Source organism: Setaria italica, chromosome II, assembly GCF_000263155.2.
Source record: "Setaria italica strain Yugu1 chromosome II, Setaria_italica_v2.0, whole genome shotgun sequence".
Lineage (NCBI taxonomy): Eukaryota > Viridiplantae > Streptophyta > Magnoliopsida > Poales > Poaceae > Setaria > Setaria italica.
Genome location: NC_028451.1, coordinates 32,994,387 through 33,010,981, shown reverse-complemented (window position 1 = coordinate 33,010,981; position 16,595 = coordinate 32,994,387). Strand labels below are relative to the sequence as shown.

At 42.6% G+C, this 16,595-nt stretch overlaps 1 protein-coding gene across 1 annotated transcript; it reads left to right on the top strand.

Annotated features, from left to right (window-relative positions):
• On the top strand, positions 1 to 7,744 carry LOC101765909 (acyl transferase 15). Its single transcript, XM_004959446.1, has 3 exons — positions 1 to 175; positions 751 to 1,602; positions 7,548 to 7,744. The coding sequence occupies exons 1-3, from the start codon at positions 1 to 3 to the stop codon at positions 7,742 to 7,744; spliced, it is 1,224 nt and encodes a 407-aa protein (XP_004959503.1).
• Positions 7,745 to 16,595: the final 8,851 nt, after the last annotated feature.

The following is a 16,595-nucleotide window of genomic DNA, read 5'->3' as shown; positions in this document are numbered from 1 at the left end:
ATGGCTGCATGGGAGAGAGGTAGGAGACAGAGGAGTCTCACCGCGGAGCTCCTCCTTGCTGCTGCCGTGCTCGAGCTCCCCGCCCCGGAGCTCCTCTATCTAGATCCACCGTCCCCGGCGGAGGGAATGAGAGGGAGGGCGGCGCCCGTCGGCGAAGGGAAGGAGAGGGTGGATGGCGCGGCTAGCCGGCGGAGGGAAGGAGAGGGAGGACGGCGTGGCCCTCCAGCGGCCCGCTGATTGGGGGAGGTGAAGGGGTAGTGCGGAAACAAGATGACGAATGCGTCGCAATACTGAGGGTGCAGGCTCCAATTTGCTCGAGGGCGCAGGCAAGTGAAACGAATGTCGCGCGGTATTCGCTCACGTTTCCTATTCCCAATTCCTGTGACATCCAAACGACGGTATTGGTGCCAGCGAATTCCAATTCTTGATTCCAAGCTCCAATGCCGACATCCAAATGGAGTACAAGGCAAATGAGGATGAGTGTTGTAGCGAGCAAGAGCACCACACTGAAACAATGATCGTTGTGGTGAGGAAGGAACCATTGGTGCTCGTCAGGTCATCGGAGCCGGTGACGACAGGTGGTACAATAAAGCTCTCATCTTTCGATAAGGCCTATGTCCATTTTAGATTAGCATTAACATCGTTGTTAGTGTTCGATCAGCCAATCCACGAGGCAGCCAAAGACCATAAAGAAGCCTTTGTCCAATACACTTGTCCACTATTATCCTTTTTCTGGCCGTCTTATTTCAGGAGCGGACGCCGATGAGTTTTACATTCGGTGCACTGACGAGGGCGCTGAAGTCGTTGCTGCATCTGCCAACTGTGCCTTGAAGGAAGTAAAATCCTTTGATAAGACTCTGTTAGCCAAGCTTACTGTCGACTCCCCCCACCAAGGCCACCACGCAACCTATCCTTTGTTGTCTCTACAGGTGACAGAGTTCTCTTGTGGCGGCTTCATCCTTGCGGTGACATGGAACCACGCCATTGCTGATGGCGTTGGTATCGCCCAACTCATAGGGGCACTCGGTGAGCTTGCACGTGGGTTATCATCGCCTTCCATTGTTCCGGTTCGGTGGGATGATTCAGTCTCCAGTTGGTCTCCACCGTTCAATGAAATGCAACAGACTATGAGCCCCGAGCCTTTAGCCCTTGTCCCCCTTGACATCGCCATCCCCTTGAGCACGATCAACCGCATCAAAGCCAAATTTTGCAGCTACTTCAGTGGGCAGCAGTGCACGATGTTTGAGGTGGTCATCGCCATTCTATGGCAGTGTCGAACTCGTGCAACCGTCTCCAATCCAGAGACACAGGTTTTTATTTCATTTGTGGCTGATGTGCGCAAGCACGTGGGTGCCAAGGATGGCTACTACGGCAACTGCCTCACTGATCATGTAGTCAAGGCAACGAGCAACATGGTGGCAAACACCGACATTATGAACCTTGTAATGATGATCAAGCATGCCAAGGATCAAATTCCTAACAAGTTCAAGAAGAATGCAAGCAACGACAGCAACCAGCTTCAAGGATTAGATGGGCCATACAACAAGTTACATTTGTCATCGTGGAGAAATATTGGCTTTGATGAGGTTGACTTTGGGAGCGGTAGGGTTGCGAGGGTGATGTGTTACGGGCCAAGGGCACCTGTGCCAATTTGCATTATGCTAATACCCTGCAAAGGGAAGGATGGAGCCGCTTTGCTGTCCACTGAAGTCGTCAAGGAGGAGCATGCCACCGCCTTTCTTGAAGAACTAGCAAGGTTCATGTGATTTACCGTCTATTATAGGTTTTAAGATTCATGGATGCTTGTATCATCATGCAACTATATGTTGTTCAACATTTCCATGTCCAAAATTGTACCACTATGCCTCTTGGAATGAGAATAAACTGAATGTTATGCCTCTTGACTGTTATGCATCCATGGTGATGCGAAGAACAAATTGATACCAACAAGGCAACATGTTTGTAGAGAATAAATTGTATGCGATACGTGAAAGCCCGAATCATGTTTTCCCTGAAATCCATTTTTCTCATAATGAAGCTTTGAATCCTTTTTACTAGAAAATTCTATCGCCACTCGTCCCAATAGTCTCACAAAAATTTGGCGTGAACATTGAGCATTCAGAGAACGACATGTAGATTCTGAAATGAAATTAGTGTAAGGAGAAGACCGAAAATTTGTCACGAGAGAATATAGTCCTTGCCCAGGTGCAGGAGCAAAGAAACAAAGGATATGGCGTTACATCAGAAAAGGCCCTCGCTTGATTGGCAAAGGCTACACCGAATGCCAAAACAAATGCCAAACAACGTCCGGCAACTGGCTTAAGCAGTCCACCGTCCTGTCGGCTAGTCGGACGGTGCCTCCGTGCTTTGCTGCAGGAGGAGACGACTTCGGTGGCCCTCCGGCAAAATGCAGCGATCTTTGGCCATCTGAGTCGTGGAAGAGGACGTGGATTACGATGGTGCGAAAACGGATCTGCGGTCTAGCGAGGAAAATGGATCTGTGGCAAAAGGGAGGAACGCCTGCCAGTTCGCCGCTTCTCTCGGGGGGTCCTAACTGTCTTCCGGAAGACAGCTAGGAGTGTTAAGTCCATATTAGAACCTGCTAACACTAACCCACGATGGTGGGTATACCTGCAGCGCAGCAGACCTGAAGTCGCAGAAGCACTCGCTCTTCGGTGTGCTATGGTTTTTGTTTTTGATGAAGGTTTTCACAAAGTGATTGGCCCTTTTGTTGCTGATAGATAGCAAATTTGTTTCTAGAGCAACTCCAACAGTATCTAACAAATTCTTCCCCAAAACTATGTATCAGGGGTTCTCCTAAAAAAATTTCCCTCAAAAATATATTAGACCACAGCAGATCGCTAATAGCCCCCAATATTTCAAACACACGCTACGTCATCGTATTGGGTCCATCGGAAGGGACGCGCGGGCGTGTGGGAATCAGGATTGGGGGAGGAACGCCAACGCTAAAATATACACGGTGGCAGACTGTTTTTTAGCGTCGCTAAAAAATTGGGGAAGGTTTAGGTGGATTGTTGGAGTTCATTTTTTTCTCCTTTTTCCTTAAAAAAAGGTATTAGGGTAAGATTAGTAACCTTTTGAAGTTGCTCTTACGTTCCTTTATGTAAATCGTAGTGCTAATAAAGTGGTTCATTTGTTGGTTAGGGAAGGTGAGCTCATTGCTTACTCAATCTGCAGGCAATATGTTTCTAGTTGCATCCAGGATGTTGTAAACTCTGAATGTTTGTGTTAATGAATGAGCCGATCTAAATATCGGAAAAATAAAAGCAGCGCAGCAAAGCAAGCTTGCATGAGTGCTATTGCCCAAACACGCAGGCAGTGCAACAGCAGTCCAGCTAACGCAGCTCCGCATATTTTTTTTCATTTATAAAATCTGTATCATTTTTCTGATGACCCTGATTCAACGATAGGTGAAATCTAATTCAACATTTCACATAAACTAATTTAAAATTTTATGGTGAAAATAATGAAACAATATATGTAAAATGTTAAAATAGTATATTTTGATTGCTGATTTATTAAAAACTATAGTCAACATTTTATAAAAAGCATTGCATTAAATTATTTCTACAACCCATTTCAACATCTTAATAGACTCTATATTTTTTTTAAAACAAATCAACATTTCATCTTGGCATTGGCGCAGAGCTGCAGTGGCGGTTCGGGCAGCGAGCGAGCTACATTCAGTAAGAGTGATGGAGAAAATCGGGGGGGGGGGGGGGGGCACCAGGTAAGAATCAGAACCCGTTCTCTGTTTTAGTAGAAGTAGATAATAATAATTTAGAAACACTGGCTATAAACTATGGTATTGAGATGGGCTTGGACAACCATGGCTTCTCTAATATTTCACTGATAAAGGCAAAGGAGCAGGCTCAATTGGCTATATTTAAAGCAGCTGAAAAGAAAAAGATACAGGAAAAACAAGTAAAGGATGATGGGGAGACGGGGAGTGATAAAGTAGAAATTGAAGAGTTATGCAAAATCTCATATTCCGTTGTAGAGGTAGAGGCAAAGAAGATGGAACAGAAAACATCCTCTACCACACTGAGGGGGCAGAGGAAACAAAGGAAGATTGCTTAATGAGGTTCCTTTTCTGGAATATCAGAGGATTGGGAAGCGCTGGGAGGAGGAAGTAGTTAGTAGAGTTATGTTAGTAATACAATTTTCAGTTTATCTGCTTTCAGGAAACAATCAAAGAATCCTTCAAACAAAGAGAGCTGGATAGATTTAGTAGAGGATATGATTTTCACTGGACTTGGATCCCACCAAGAGGTCATTCAGGTGGTATGCTTATGGGAGCATACAAGCAATTAGTTCAAGTGGTATGCTTATGGGAGCAGACAAGCAATTAGTAGAGGTATCCTAAGAAGATAGTGGAGAGTTTTACCAAAGTCTGCAAGTGAAAAACATAGAAGAGGATTTTTAGTGGGAACTAATCAACACTTATGGTCCTGTGCAGGATGAGAGGAAGGAGGACTATATACTGGAACTTTTGGAAAAAAATTAACGTTGCCAAATGCCTTTAATCATAGGAGAAGATTTCAATCTAATGAGGAGAGTAGAGGATAAATCCTCAAGCAACATTGACCAAAGATACATGCTAGCCTTCGATGACATGATTGCAGAAACTGAGCTGATGGAGCTACATAGAGGGGGCAACAAGTATACCTGGTCCAATAAACAAATAGACCCAATTCAAAATATTCTGGATGGAGTTCTTGTAAACAATGCCTGGGAGGACAAATACACTCTGGTGAGATTGCAAGCTATCACTAGAATAGTTTCTGACCACAACCCACTAATAGTGGATACGGGTGATGTGGAGAGGAGATCGGTGAAATACTTCAGATTTGACCTCTCTTGGCTTACTCAAGAGAATTTTAGAAATTGGGTGCTTGAGAAGTGGCCGGTGAGGGAGAAACCAAAATGCTTAGACCATTGGCATGTGGTGTCGGGCAAGCTGAGGAAGAGGATGCAAGGGTGGGGAGCGAATTTTGAAAGTGCCATGCGGAAGCACAAACATGAGCGGTAGAGTTAGGGAAATTGGATGAGGATGCTAATAGCAGAGGCTTGAGCTAGGATGAATGGCGTCGTAGATATGACATTGAGAAAGAACTGGAAGGAATATATACTACCGAAGAGCTATACTGGCAGAAGAGAGGCGGACAAAAATGGCTACTGAAAGGGGATTCCAACACAACCTTCTTCCATAACTGTGCTAGTGGCAGAAAAAGAAAAACAACAATTGAGTCTCTAGAGGATGAGGGTAGGGAAGTGAGTGACTTAGAAGAGGTAAAACAACACATCACTAACTACTACAAGAAACTGTTTGGGAGAGAAGAGACAACTAACATACATCTGAGGGGTGACCTTTGGGCAGCAGATCAAAAAGTACCTAAGGACGAGAAAGAAAGACTAATAAGACCATTTACTCTAGAAGAGCTAAATGAAGCCATGAAAGGTATTAAGAACAACACAGCCCCTAGCCCAGATGGATTCTCCATTGCAGATTAGATCCCTTATTAAAGAAATGTTGGATGATCTCCATGCGAGCAAGTTGGACCTCTAGAGGCTATATTATGGACTGATCATCCTTCTTCCATAAATGAAACTTCCTAACAATATCAAACACTTCAGACCGATATGTCTGCTAAATGTGATTTATAAGATAATCACTAAGGTTTTGACTGTGAGGTTTACGGAAGTGGCAAGTAGAGTTATCAGCAATTTCCAAATGGCCTTCCTGCCCGAAAGGAATATCTTAGATGGGATTGTGATTTTGCAAGAGGTGTTACATGAATTATGGGTCACGAAAAGAGAGGGTGTGATCATCAAATTAGATTTTGAGAAAGCCTACGATAGAGTTAGCTAGAACTTTTTGGAAGAAGTGCTTGTTGGGAAAGGTTTTACTTGCAAATGGGTGGATTGGATGGTGGGAGCAGTTCAGGATGGGAGGATCGCAATAGATGTTAATGGTGAAAGAGGAGAGTTTTCAGGAGTTTTAAAGGGCTGAGGCAGGGTGATTCTCTATCCCCACTCTTGTTTAACCTGGTTGGAGATGCCCTGTCAGCTATGATGTCATCTGCTTGCAGGAGGGGGGAGTTGGAGGGTCTAGTGCCACATTTGATAGAGAACGGGCTAACGCATATGCAATATGCTGACGATACGATCATTTTCCTAAAGAACAATGAGAGGAATCTCAGGAATATGAAATTCATTTTATACTGCTTTGAAGCGATGTGAGGTATGAAGATTAATTTTGATAAGAGCGAGGTCTTTGTTATCGGAGCTGAGTTAGAGGAACAACAGAGAGTTGCGGGAGTGTTTGGTTGCATGGTGGGGGTTTTACCGATGATCTATCTAGGGGTTCTAGTGAGTGATCATAACATAACAAAGTTACACTGAGTTTCACAGTGGACAAAGCAAACATAAGACTAGGCACTTGGAAGTGCGACACCATGTCCTCGTGTGGGAAGACAATCTTGATAAACTCATGCTTATCCAGTACACCAATGTACGCCATGGGTGTGTACATGCTGTATGAGCACAATTACCATGCTTTAGACATAATTAGATCAAGGTTCTATTGGTAGGGGACAAACAAGAAAAGAAAGTACCGTATGGTGAGATGGGAAGCACTAGCAAGACCTAAAGACTTTGGTGGATTGGGCTTCATGGATGTTAGAGATATGAATACCTGTCTATTAGGCAAGTGGATTGACAGATTGGAGAGGGGAGACAGAATTGTTTGTCTTGAGCTATTGAGGAGGAAATACTTAGGGGATAAAAGCATCTATCAACTACAAAACACATCTGGATCACAATATTGGAGAGGAGTACTCAAGGTGAGAAAATAGTTCTAGTGGGGTAGAGTGTTGGAGGTGAGGAGTGGAAAGCAAACCACGTTTTGGGAGGATACATGGCTGGGGGATTGTGCTCTGAAAATCGAGTTTGATCAACTTTTCAGTTACTGCAGTAATCCTATATCAGTCCAAGAGGCACTTAGAGATGGTTTCATCTGACTTTTAGAAGATCTTTGACCCCAGGGAGGTGCAAGAGTGGCACCGGCTGAAAGAGAGGGTAAGCCAAGTGCAGCTGAATGAAGGCAGAGATATGATAAAATGGGTGTTAGAGAATAATGGACGCTATACAACCAGATCACTCTATAGAGCTAGGATGTTTGGGGGTGTGCGAGACTTGGCAATGGAAGCCATGTGGAAATGCAGTGCGCCGCTAAAAATAAAAATCTTTCTCTAGATGGCTTTCCACGATAGGATCCAGTTGGCAGTGCAGTTGAAAAGGAGGAAATGGGCTGGCTTTGAACATTGTAAGCTTTGTGAAGAGTAAAAAACAACAGATCGTATTCTGTTCCAATGCCCAGTAGCGAGATTTATGTGGGCCTTCATTAGAGAAAGCCTAGGTTGGGGGTTGGAGTTCAGTACCGTTCTCCTATTGGAACTTAGTTGAGGTAGTACTTAGAAATAATAGTCGTAAACTGTGTGCAAAAACACTTTTTGTATTTGCAGGTGCGATGTGGACCATGTGGAAAGCGAGGAACAATATAGTCTTTGACGACAAGATGGTAAAGGCCCCGGAGATGATGGTGTACAAGCTGTTAGCACTTCTTACTTATTGGAAGCCGCTTCTGAAGCAGAAGGAGTCTGAGAAGGTGGAGGTGATGATTGGCAAACTCACGCTGGAATGCTGCAAGTTGACGGCGTGATCCGTCCCGAGATAGCTGTTCTAGATGTAGTAGGTTGTCTGTGTGGAGTTTGTTCTGTAGAGATAGACCCTTGAGTGGAGAGTTATTCTGTCAGTTTTGCTGTGTGTGAGCAGTTCTTGCACAACAGATATATTCTATGCCGGCGTCTTTTGGACCCCATTGTAACGTGGTTGGTGTCCCAGCGCCCGAGCAAATGTAAAATGCTAAGTAAGCTTTCAACAAAGCTCGGCGTGAAGCCTTTGGTTGGAAAAAAAAACACCCTCACTGAACTTGTCATCATCAAAACAACCTATGATTTGAGTTTTTCTAAAATCTATTAAATGCAAGGTTAAATTATCAATGGTTAAAGTTGCATCTCATACACGGTGTGAAGCAAGAAAAGGAGACGGAGAAGATTTCAGCAGACAATTGCCTCTGCATTTGAGCACACAGGAGCGGAGACTGGTGTGTTGAAGATAACAGCAGCCATTCACACAAAATGTACATGTTCTTGTACTGATACTGGTAGTAATCATCGCCTCCTCTCGTTTTTCTTTGTGTAGTCGATCTGTCCAGGAGAGCGGAAATTCGTGTCTGTGGTCCATGTATATAGTGGCGTTCCATTTCCTCGTATGTGAAGAGATGATGAGTACCTGTCTGGCCCCAGGTCCCAGGAGCATGCATGCGTGTATGCAACGCAAAAACACCAGCTGATCTACCTTGTTTTCTCTGTATTTTTGTCCAGCTAGCTTGTGTCCTTCCCCTGCTTTACGTACATACATCTCCGTCTCCGTGACACCCAACCTTTTTAAGCCGCCGTTCTCCAGACTCTATTTGGTTGTTAGCGTGTGGCTCCGAGACTACACAATTTGTTATTAACGTTACAAGAAGAGAAGAATGAAGATCCTCAAGCTACTATCTAGCAATATGATTGGGTATATATGTAATTAATTTCCTATACGATTGCTATACACTATACAGTGCTATACGACACCTAACAAGTACTACCTCCGTTCATGATCGTTTGTCGTTTCGGACAGGAGTCCTATACTGGAACTAGGCTAATTTTTTTTTCTGGACGTCATTTAAAAAGGAATGGATGTACTGTAGTATTAAACAACCCACACACTGTGCTTACCAACCATATATAGCCTTGTTTAGTTGCCAAAATTTGGAGGTGACAAATTACTGTTACAATTACTGTTACAGTACTGTAGCATACTGTAGCGTTTCGTTTGTATTTGTGAATTATTGTCCAAACATTGACTAATTAGGCTCAAAAGATTCGTCTCGTAAAGTATAACAAAATTGTGCAATTAGTTTTTAATTCCATCTATATTTAGTACTCCATGCATGTACCGCAAGTTTGATGTGATGGGGAATCTTCTTTTTGCATAGTGCTAAAGTTGGGAGTTGGGGATTAACTAAATAAGGACATAGTGCGTTGCTAAGTGTCCATACGTAGTAGCTGTTGTGCATATATCATGATACAGACGCTGCACTTTTTTCTTTGTCCTGTTGTGCACCATGATTCATCCAGATCCATGCATGCTGGTTGGTGCAGACACTTAGGTCCCATTTGTTTAAGCTGCAGCTTTTGAGCTGCTGGCTTTTGTTATGAAAGTCAACACTAACTTCTAACTTTTAGAAGATGAGTTGAACTTTCTAAGCTCAAAAGCTACGAAAAGCTCATAAAACTGAACTTTTTAGCTTTCCATATAAACTCAGCTTTTCTGAGCTTCTAGCTTTTTGAAAGATGCACGAGAAATTCGCTGTTTGTTTGAGCTTCTAGCTTTTCATGTTGAGAAGCTGCTAGGAGGCTTAAACGAATAGGACCTTACCATCCGCCAACTGAAGCTTGCTTTAAGGCCTTCTCCAACAGGTCAGCGAAGTCTGTTAGGAAAAGGGCTTTGCATAGCACCCCACCTTATGCCTCACTGGTGACTTAGGGAAATGGCCCAGCCCATGAGTAAAAGGGTCACGTTGAGAAGCTGCTAGGAGGCTCAAACGAATAGGACCTTACCATCTGCCAACTGAAGCTTGCTTTAAGACCTTCTCCAACAGGTCAGCGAAGTCTGTTAGGAAAAGGGCTTTGCATAGCACCCCACCTTATGTCTCACTGGTGACTTAGGGAAATGGCCCAGCCCATGAGTAAAAGGGTGGCTCGTGTAAAGGTTGGAAGGTCTAGTTGTAATTTAGTATTCACCAAGGGCTTGGGGGCTAATTGCCACCCCCATTCTCCTCTATATAAATGATCCAAGAGGTATTGCGGAGGGGACTCACCTTAAGTACTCCCGCATTTCCCTCCAAGTTGTGACTGCACTTCTCCTTCATTTCTCTCTTTCAACTATCTGGCGAAGTCAAATCCCCAACAAAGTCGACAGCTGACAAGATCACAGATAGATTGAAGTGGCTTGTTCACATGTTTTTACGGCAGCAAACTTTTATATCTTGCAATAGCAGATATCAAAGATTGATGATTTTCAAATTTTTGAGACACTTGGTAGTACGGATTCGCAAAGGTTTATTGTAACACGCAAGGAGAATAAGAAATTATTTGCATCTTGTTGACTACTGGTGCGCCAATTCAGAGACAAAGGTGAAATGCACCTGCCGGAAGATGGATCGTGAAGGACTCCCCTGCTGTCATACTTTGCATGTATTGGATCACATGGAATTGTCAGAACTACCAAAGTGTTGTATTCTACGGTGACACATAAAGGTTGCAAAGGGTGGCCTTCTTTCCGGGCGAGAAGCTATATTTATGGTTGGACAACTAAGAGGTCAAAGTACAACAATCTTACTGTACTAGGGGCGGAACTGTGGAAGCATTTGATCTAATAACCATGAAGAGTTCGGTAAGGTAAAGGAGTTTGCGGTGCATCATATTAAAGAAGTATAGGCCAATTAGATGTCAGATAATCAGGTGTATCATTTTACAATGGGGTCGGTCCTGGATCCACTTGTTGCCAACAAAGATGCACTAGAAAAAAGGGCAAAGGTTCAACTAAGAAGAATAAGGATTGACATAGGATTAAATCATACTCCCTCCGTTCCAAATTATAAATCATTCCAACTTTCTTAGAGAGTCAAACTATTTTATGCTTGATCAAAATTATAGAGAGGATCACAAAGATTTATGGCACCAAATAGATATACTATGAAAATATATTTGATGAAAAAACTAATGGTACTTATTTGGTATCAAGAATGTTAATACTTTATTATATAAATTTGGTCAAACTTGATATGCTTTGACTCTCCAAGAAAGTTTTGGAATAATTTATAATTTAGAACGGAGGGAGTATCATGAAACACGACATTATAAGTTTAGTACTTGCGGCAAAGGAACGGATGGAGTATCATGAAACACGACATTATAAGTTTAGTACTTGCGGCAAAGGGGGTCATAATTATAGAAAATGCCCATGGAGAGTAAGACAATTTGATATCTTTTATGTTATAATGCATTTTTGTGGTGGTACTAAATCGTGATTAATTTGTAGGACCAATACTGATAGGATATTATGGGCACATCAGTTTGCTTTTATTCAGAACTGAGGGCAAGATTCAATCTATATTTCTGTACCCACATAAATAATTGTGATAATTTCATTTTTGGTATTGGTATCCTATTTGACGCGCCCTATTAATTTGGAGATCAACAGCCGTGGGAGATGCCTTGATAGAACAGTGATTGCTTATTGGAACATTGAATTGGAGCACTAATTCCTGAAATGCCAAGTGATTTAGTTTTCTTCAGCTAGAGCATTAATACCAAAGAGAGAAATAGTAGGCACATGACAGTGTATTATGTTGAAATAATGGGCCTAGCCCATAAGGAATTTCAGAATTTCAAATAAATCTCAAAGGCCTATGTGGGCAAGAGGTGGAGTGGTGCAAGTCTTTAGTCCCACATTGTTAGTGGAGGGGATGTATGACCAACTTAAATATGGAAGTTGTCTCCACTCCTCCAAGCTATGTGTGTGGGGAGGGAAAAAGAGCTTCACGCGCGCTTGCTCATCACGCCTCGCCGGACGGGGCGAAGGGCGTGCGGCACCTGCGTGAATGGTCCGCCGAAAACATAATGAGTCTGTCAGTGTATTACAGCAAAATACTTGTTTTGTAGTTTGTTGTCGATAGCAGGAGGACAAGTATAACACGACATGCGTGCTTACCGCGAGTAGGACAAGCAAATTAGTTGTCTGGTGAATGCATCACGCAAGAACAGGCCAATGCTCTTGCCATTCACCCGGTAGATGTGATCGAATACACAAGAAAGTAGGCAACCTTTTTTGGGGGGAACTCCAACACAATCTCCTGAACCATAAGGACGCACTGATATCCCAATTGAAATGGCTCATTGAGGGAATAAACTACCCGTTTTCATGTGATAACCAAAAATTGCTCGAGGTTTCAGGCTGCCAGAATTATTTATGCAGTAAATATGGCGCATTTCAAAATAGTAAGTTACTAGTAATATACTGTCTTTGAAGGGAAATGCATCAGTGCACACAGCTCATGTTTGCATCATTTAAGAGTTGTATTCCGTTAAACAAAGTTAAAATTTACCGAACCTCTATCTGTAAATACCGATTCAAATGAACCCAATTACCCATCCTCTATCTCTAAAACAATATTCAAATGAACCCAATCGCTATCCGTAACCATAGTGGTAATCAACCCGATCTCTTTGTTTCAATTAGAGTTGTAATCAACCCAATGTCTATGCGTCAAATAGAGTTGTAATCAGGCAAATATCTATCCACAAAACAGTGTTCAAATAAACCGAATCTCTATCCGTAAATCAACTACTCCCTCTGTCCCAAATTACAGGTCATTTTGACTTTTTTAGATTTGTAAACTTTGTTATGCACTTAGATATACACTTTGTCTAGATGCATAATAATATCTATGCATCTAGAAAAGCCAAAACGATATATAATTTGGAATGGAGGGAGTATATATCATTGACAACCACAAGTAACGATCTACCAAAACAAATCGGGCAACATGTATACCTTGTTTGCAATCCCATCGCGCCACACCGCGCCTGACTTCGGGAGGGCAATCGCAGCACCGGCGTATGAAGGACATGCAGCGCCGGACTTCGGAGGGCACGCAATCGCAGCATGCCGGCGTTTGAAGGTACACTTATGGAGATTTGTTTCGTAATGTCGAAGTGGCGGTGTGAGGAGAGATGGGCGATGAGGCCGATGAATATGGTTCTAGTTACGTAGGGATGATACATCCAAAGCGTCCGATGGAGGGTTTTTTATACTGGATTTTAGTATTGCCGGACTAAGGAATATATTTTTCATGCAGCAACATGTCCAAAAATTTCAGGAACATCCCATGTTCCGTGATAAAGTTTGTTGAGAGTGTTAAATAATTGCCTGATGAGCACCAAGAAAAGATAAAAAAACTAGGCTTTGGATCCATGCTCGACGTACATGGAGCCGGTAAGCATGCAGAAATCTTTACTGAAATGCTTAATTGATTATTATGATCCTGCACAAGAAAGATCAAATTTGATTTGGGTGAAAACTTCTCGATCTGTGCCCATGATTTTGAACTAATCATGAGGTTTAAAGATACGGGCTTACCTGTACAACCGGACGATAATATTACAACCGCAGATATTCCTGTTGAGTACAAGCGTACTACAACAGGGAGGGATTATTCGTAGAGGATATAGTTGATCTTATATGGAGTAGTGGTGGTACCCACTGTTTCGGTTGTTAGAGGTTTTGTCCAACTTCTACTGGGTATCGTTCTAGCTCCGGTCTTATGGGATCGCATCCCAATATGCTATTGCGGATTGGTTGAAGATGTTTCAAGAATTAAATATATAAATTGTAATGCACTTACGCTAGGATTCTTAAGAGATAATCTTGCTACCCCAGGAAGGTATCCATTCAACCCACTGACCTACCGCTAACCTGGTGCTTTTGCAGGTATTGTTTAGTGATTACACTTGTAATACAGAATGACATTTTTCGTTCCGGTTTTCAATATGCTTTCTTTTGATCTGATCCATATTCCATACCACATTTCAATCACTCAGATTCATACCAATTGTTTTTGTGCGGTGCTGCTACTAGCTAGAAAAAGGTTCTCCCTCGAGAGAGTAAATTCTTTTGTTTTGCCGACACCTCTTATTAAATATTGGCATGAGAAGATAACATTGAAGAGAGATAGATACGATATTAACTATGGTTGAGCCTTTGGAACGGTACGCATATATTTAAATTTTTTATTATCTAGAATGATTTTATAGCCAAGTTTTTTATCTTTGAATTTACATAGCAAACTATGATATTCTCTTCTTTTATGCAGATCGTGGATGATTTGAATAAAAAGCACCCACAATTGAAACAGTACAGTTCAAATATTGAAACAGAAGTGATCGTTATCTACTTTTAGCTGAAAAAAGTTTGAAATCAGGGTCGGTCACTTTTGTTTCAATATTTGAACTGTATGTATCGCCGTTTCAATTGTGGGTGCTTTTTTCAAATCATCCCTGATCTGCATAAAAAAGGAGAATATCTTTTTTAAATTGATGCATACCGTTACACAGGCTCGTTTATAGTTAATGTCATACATGTCTCTCTTAAATGCTTTCTCCTCATCCCAATATTTCATAAGAGGAGACATCCGTAAAAAAAAGGAGAAATTACTCTCTCGTGGGCGAACCTTTGCACTGTAAGTAGTACAGAAAAAAAAATATTGGTATGAATCCAAGTGAATGAAATATGGTATGGATCAGATCGGAAGAAAGCATATTGAAAACTGGAACAAAAATTCTCATTATGTATTACAAGTGTAATACACTAAACTACCTACAAAAGGGCTAAGTTACAAGAAGATCAGTGGGTTGAATGGGTACCTTCCTTCAGGGCAGTAAGATTCTCTTTTAAGAATTCTAGTGTAAGTGCGATCCAATTTATATTTTTTAATTCGTGAAATATCTTGGACCAATCCGGAATAGCATATTGGGATGCGACCCAGCAAAACGGGATCTAGAATGGTAACTAGTAGAAGTAGGACAAAACCTCTAACAACTAAATCAGTGGGAGTACCACTGCTCCATATAAGATCAACCATATCCTCTATGAACAAGCCAACCCTGTTGTAGTTACCCTCGTCACGAATATCTGCGCATGTAATATTATCATGAAGTTGTACTGTACATGTAAACCCGTACCTTTAAGCCGCATGATGGCTTCAACATCATGGGCACAAATCGAGAAGCCTTCACCTTTGTTAGTCCAGGACCATAATAATCGATTACGCATTACAATAAAGATTTCCACATTTTTACTGGCTTCACGTCGAGCATGGATCCAAAGCCGAGTTCTTTAGGGTGTTTGGATACACCCTGCTAAAGTTTAGCACCTATCACATCAGATGTTTGGATGCTAATTAGGAGTATTAAATATAGGCTAATTATAAAAGTAATTGCACACATGGAGTCTAATTTGCGAGACAAATTTATTAAGCCTAATTAGTCCATGATTTGACAATGTGGTGCTACAGTAACCATTTGCTAATGATAGATTAATTAGGCTTAATAGATTCGTCTCGCGAATTAGCACAAGGTTCTGCAATTAGTTTTATAATTAGCTCATATTTAGTCCTTCTAATTAGCATCCGAAAATTCAATGCGACACTGCTAAAGTTTAACAACTAAGTATCCCAACACCCTGGTGCTCATCAGGCAATTGTGTTCAAGGCGGTTCGGCAGATGGCGGTCAAGAGGCTCGGATAGTTTGACATAGTCGTAAAGTAGCTATATATGGACATATGGCTAATAATATTAATTATATTTTATTTGACTTGCATCTTTTAACCTAAAGCCCCGTAGGTAGCAGCAGTCTCGCATTTTCATCATCTACTATAAAAATCCGCAACTAAAGCTTAGTTAGTGTCTCATGTACATCCTGGACTTGCTTCACAATCCTAATATTGGTCTTCTATTTCATTCATATAAGTTATTGGCTCATCTTTTATAAACATTAAAAGGGTTAGACATACCGGGATACATGAATGTGCCAATCATTCATATATGAGACCTAAGCTCAAGTCCAGTATTACTTACATTGAGAATATGGAGTTTAACCTACTAAGAGTCCATCTGGATCCATCCATATGTTCTTCTGTCGTTGGTTATTCTTTCCTTGCACCCTACTTTTCAGTTCTCTCAGTGTCATAGAAATTCTACCACTTCCTTCAATACTAATGAAAATTTTGGAACTTCATTCAGTGCCATAGAAATTTTGGAACTTCCCTTCAATGCTATTCCGTCGCTATTTCCGTCAATGTGCTGTTAACTGGGAAAAGATGATTTTGCCCTAGCCCCACCTGTCAATGCCCAGCTCCTCTTAATTCCTCTCGCTCTGCCCTTTTCTCCTTTGTGCGTCGATGGCAGCCGAGCCCCGCCGCCCACACACCGTGCGTCGACGGCTGCGCCCCGCCGCCCGTACCGCGCCGGCAGCCAAGCCCCGCCGTCCCTTGCCCGTGGCGCGCGCCGGGAGCCGAGCTCCACCATCTTCGCGGCACGCCGCCGCCCGTGGAGCCGCCCCACTCCAACGCGCCCTTCGCGCGAGCGCTGCAGCGGGCTACCGACCTCTCCTTCTTCGTCCCCTCCGCCGGCCGCTGGATCCCCAGGCGCCAAGCCGCGCAGCGCCACGGGCGTCTGGAACCGTTCCTCGTTCCCGCCAGTGACGAGGACGCGGAGACGTCTCTTAGGGTTCTCCTTGCTGATTCTGAAAGGCTTCTCCTTGCTGAGAGACTGAACTTGGAATCAGTCAGGACTGCTGAGAGACACAATTCCGCAGGCGCAGCTGACGGAGTCAGGACTGAACACGGA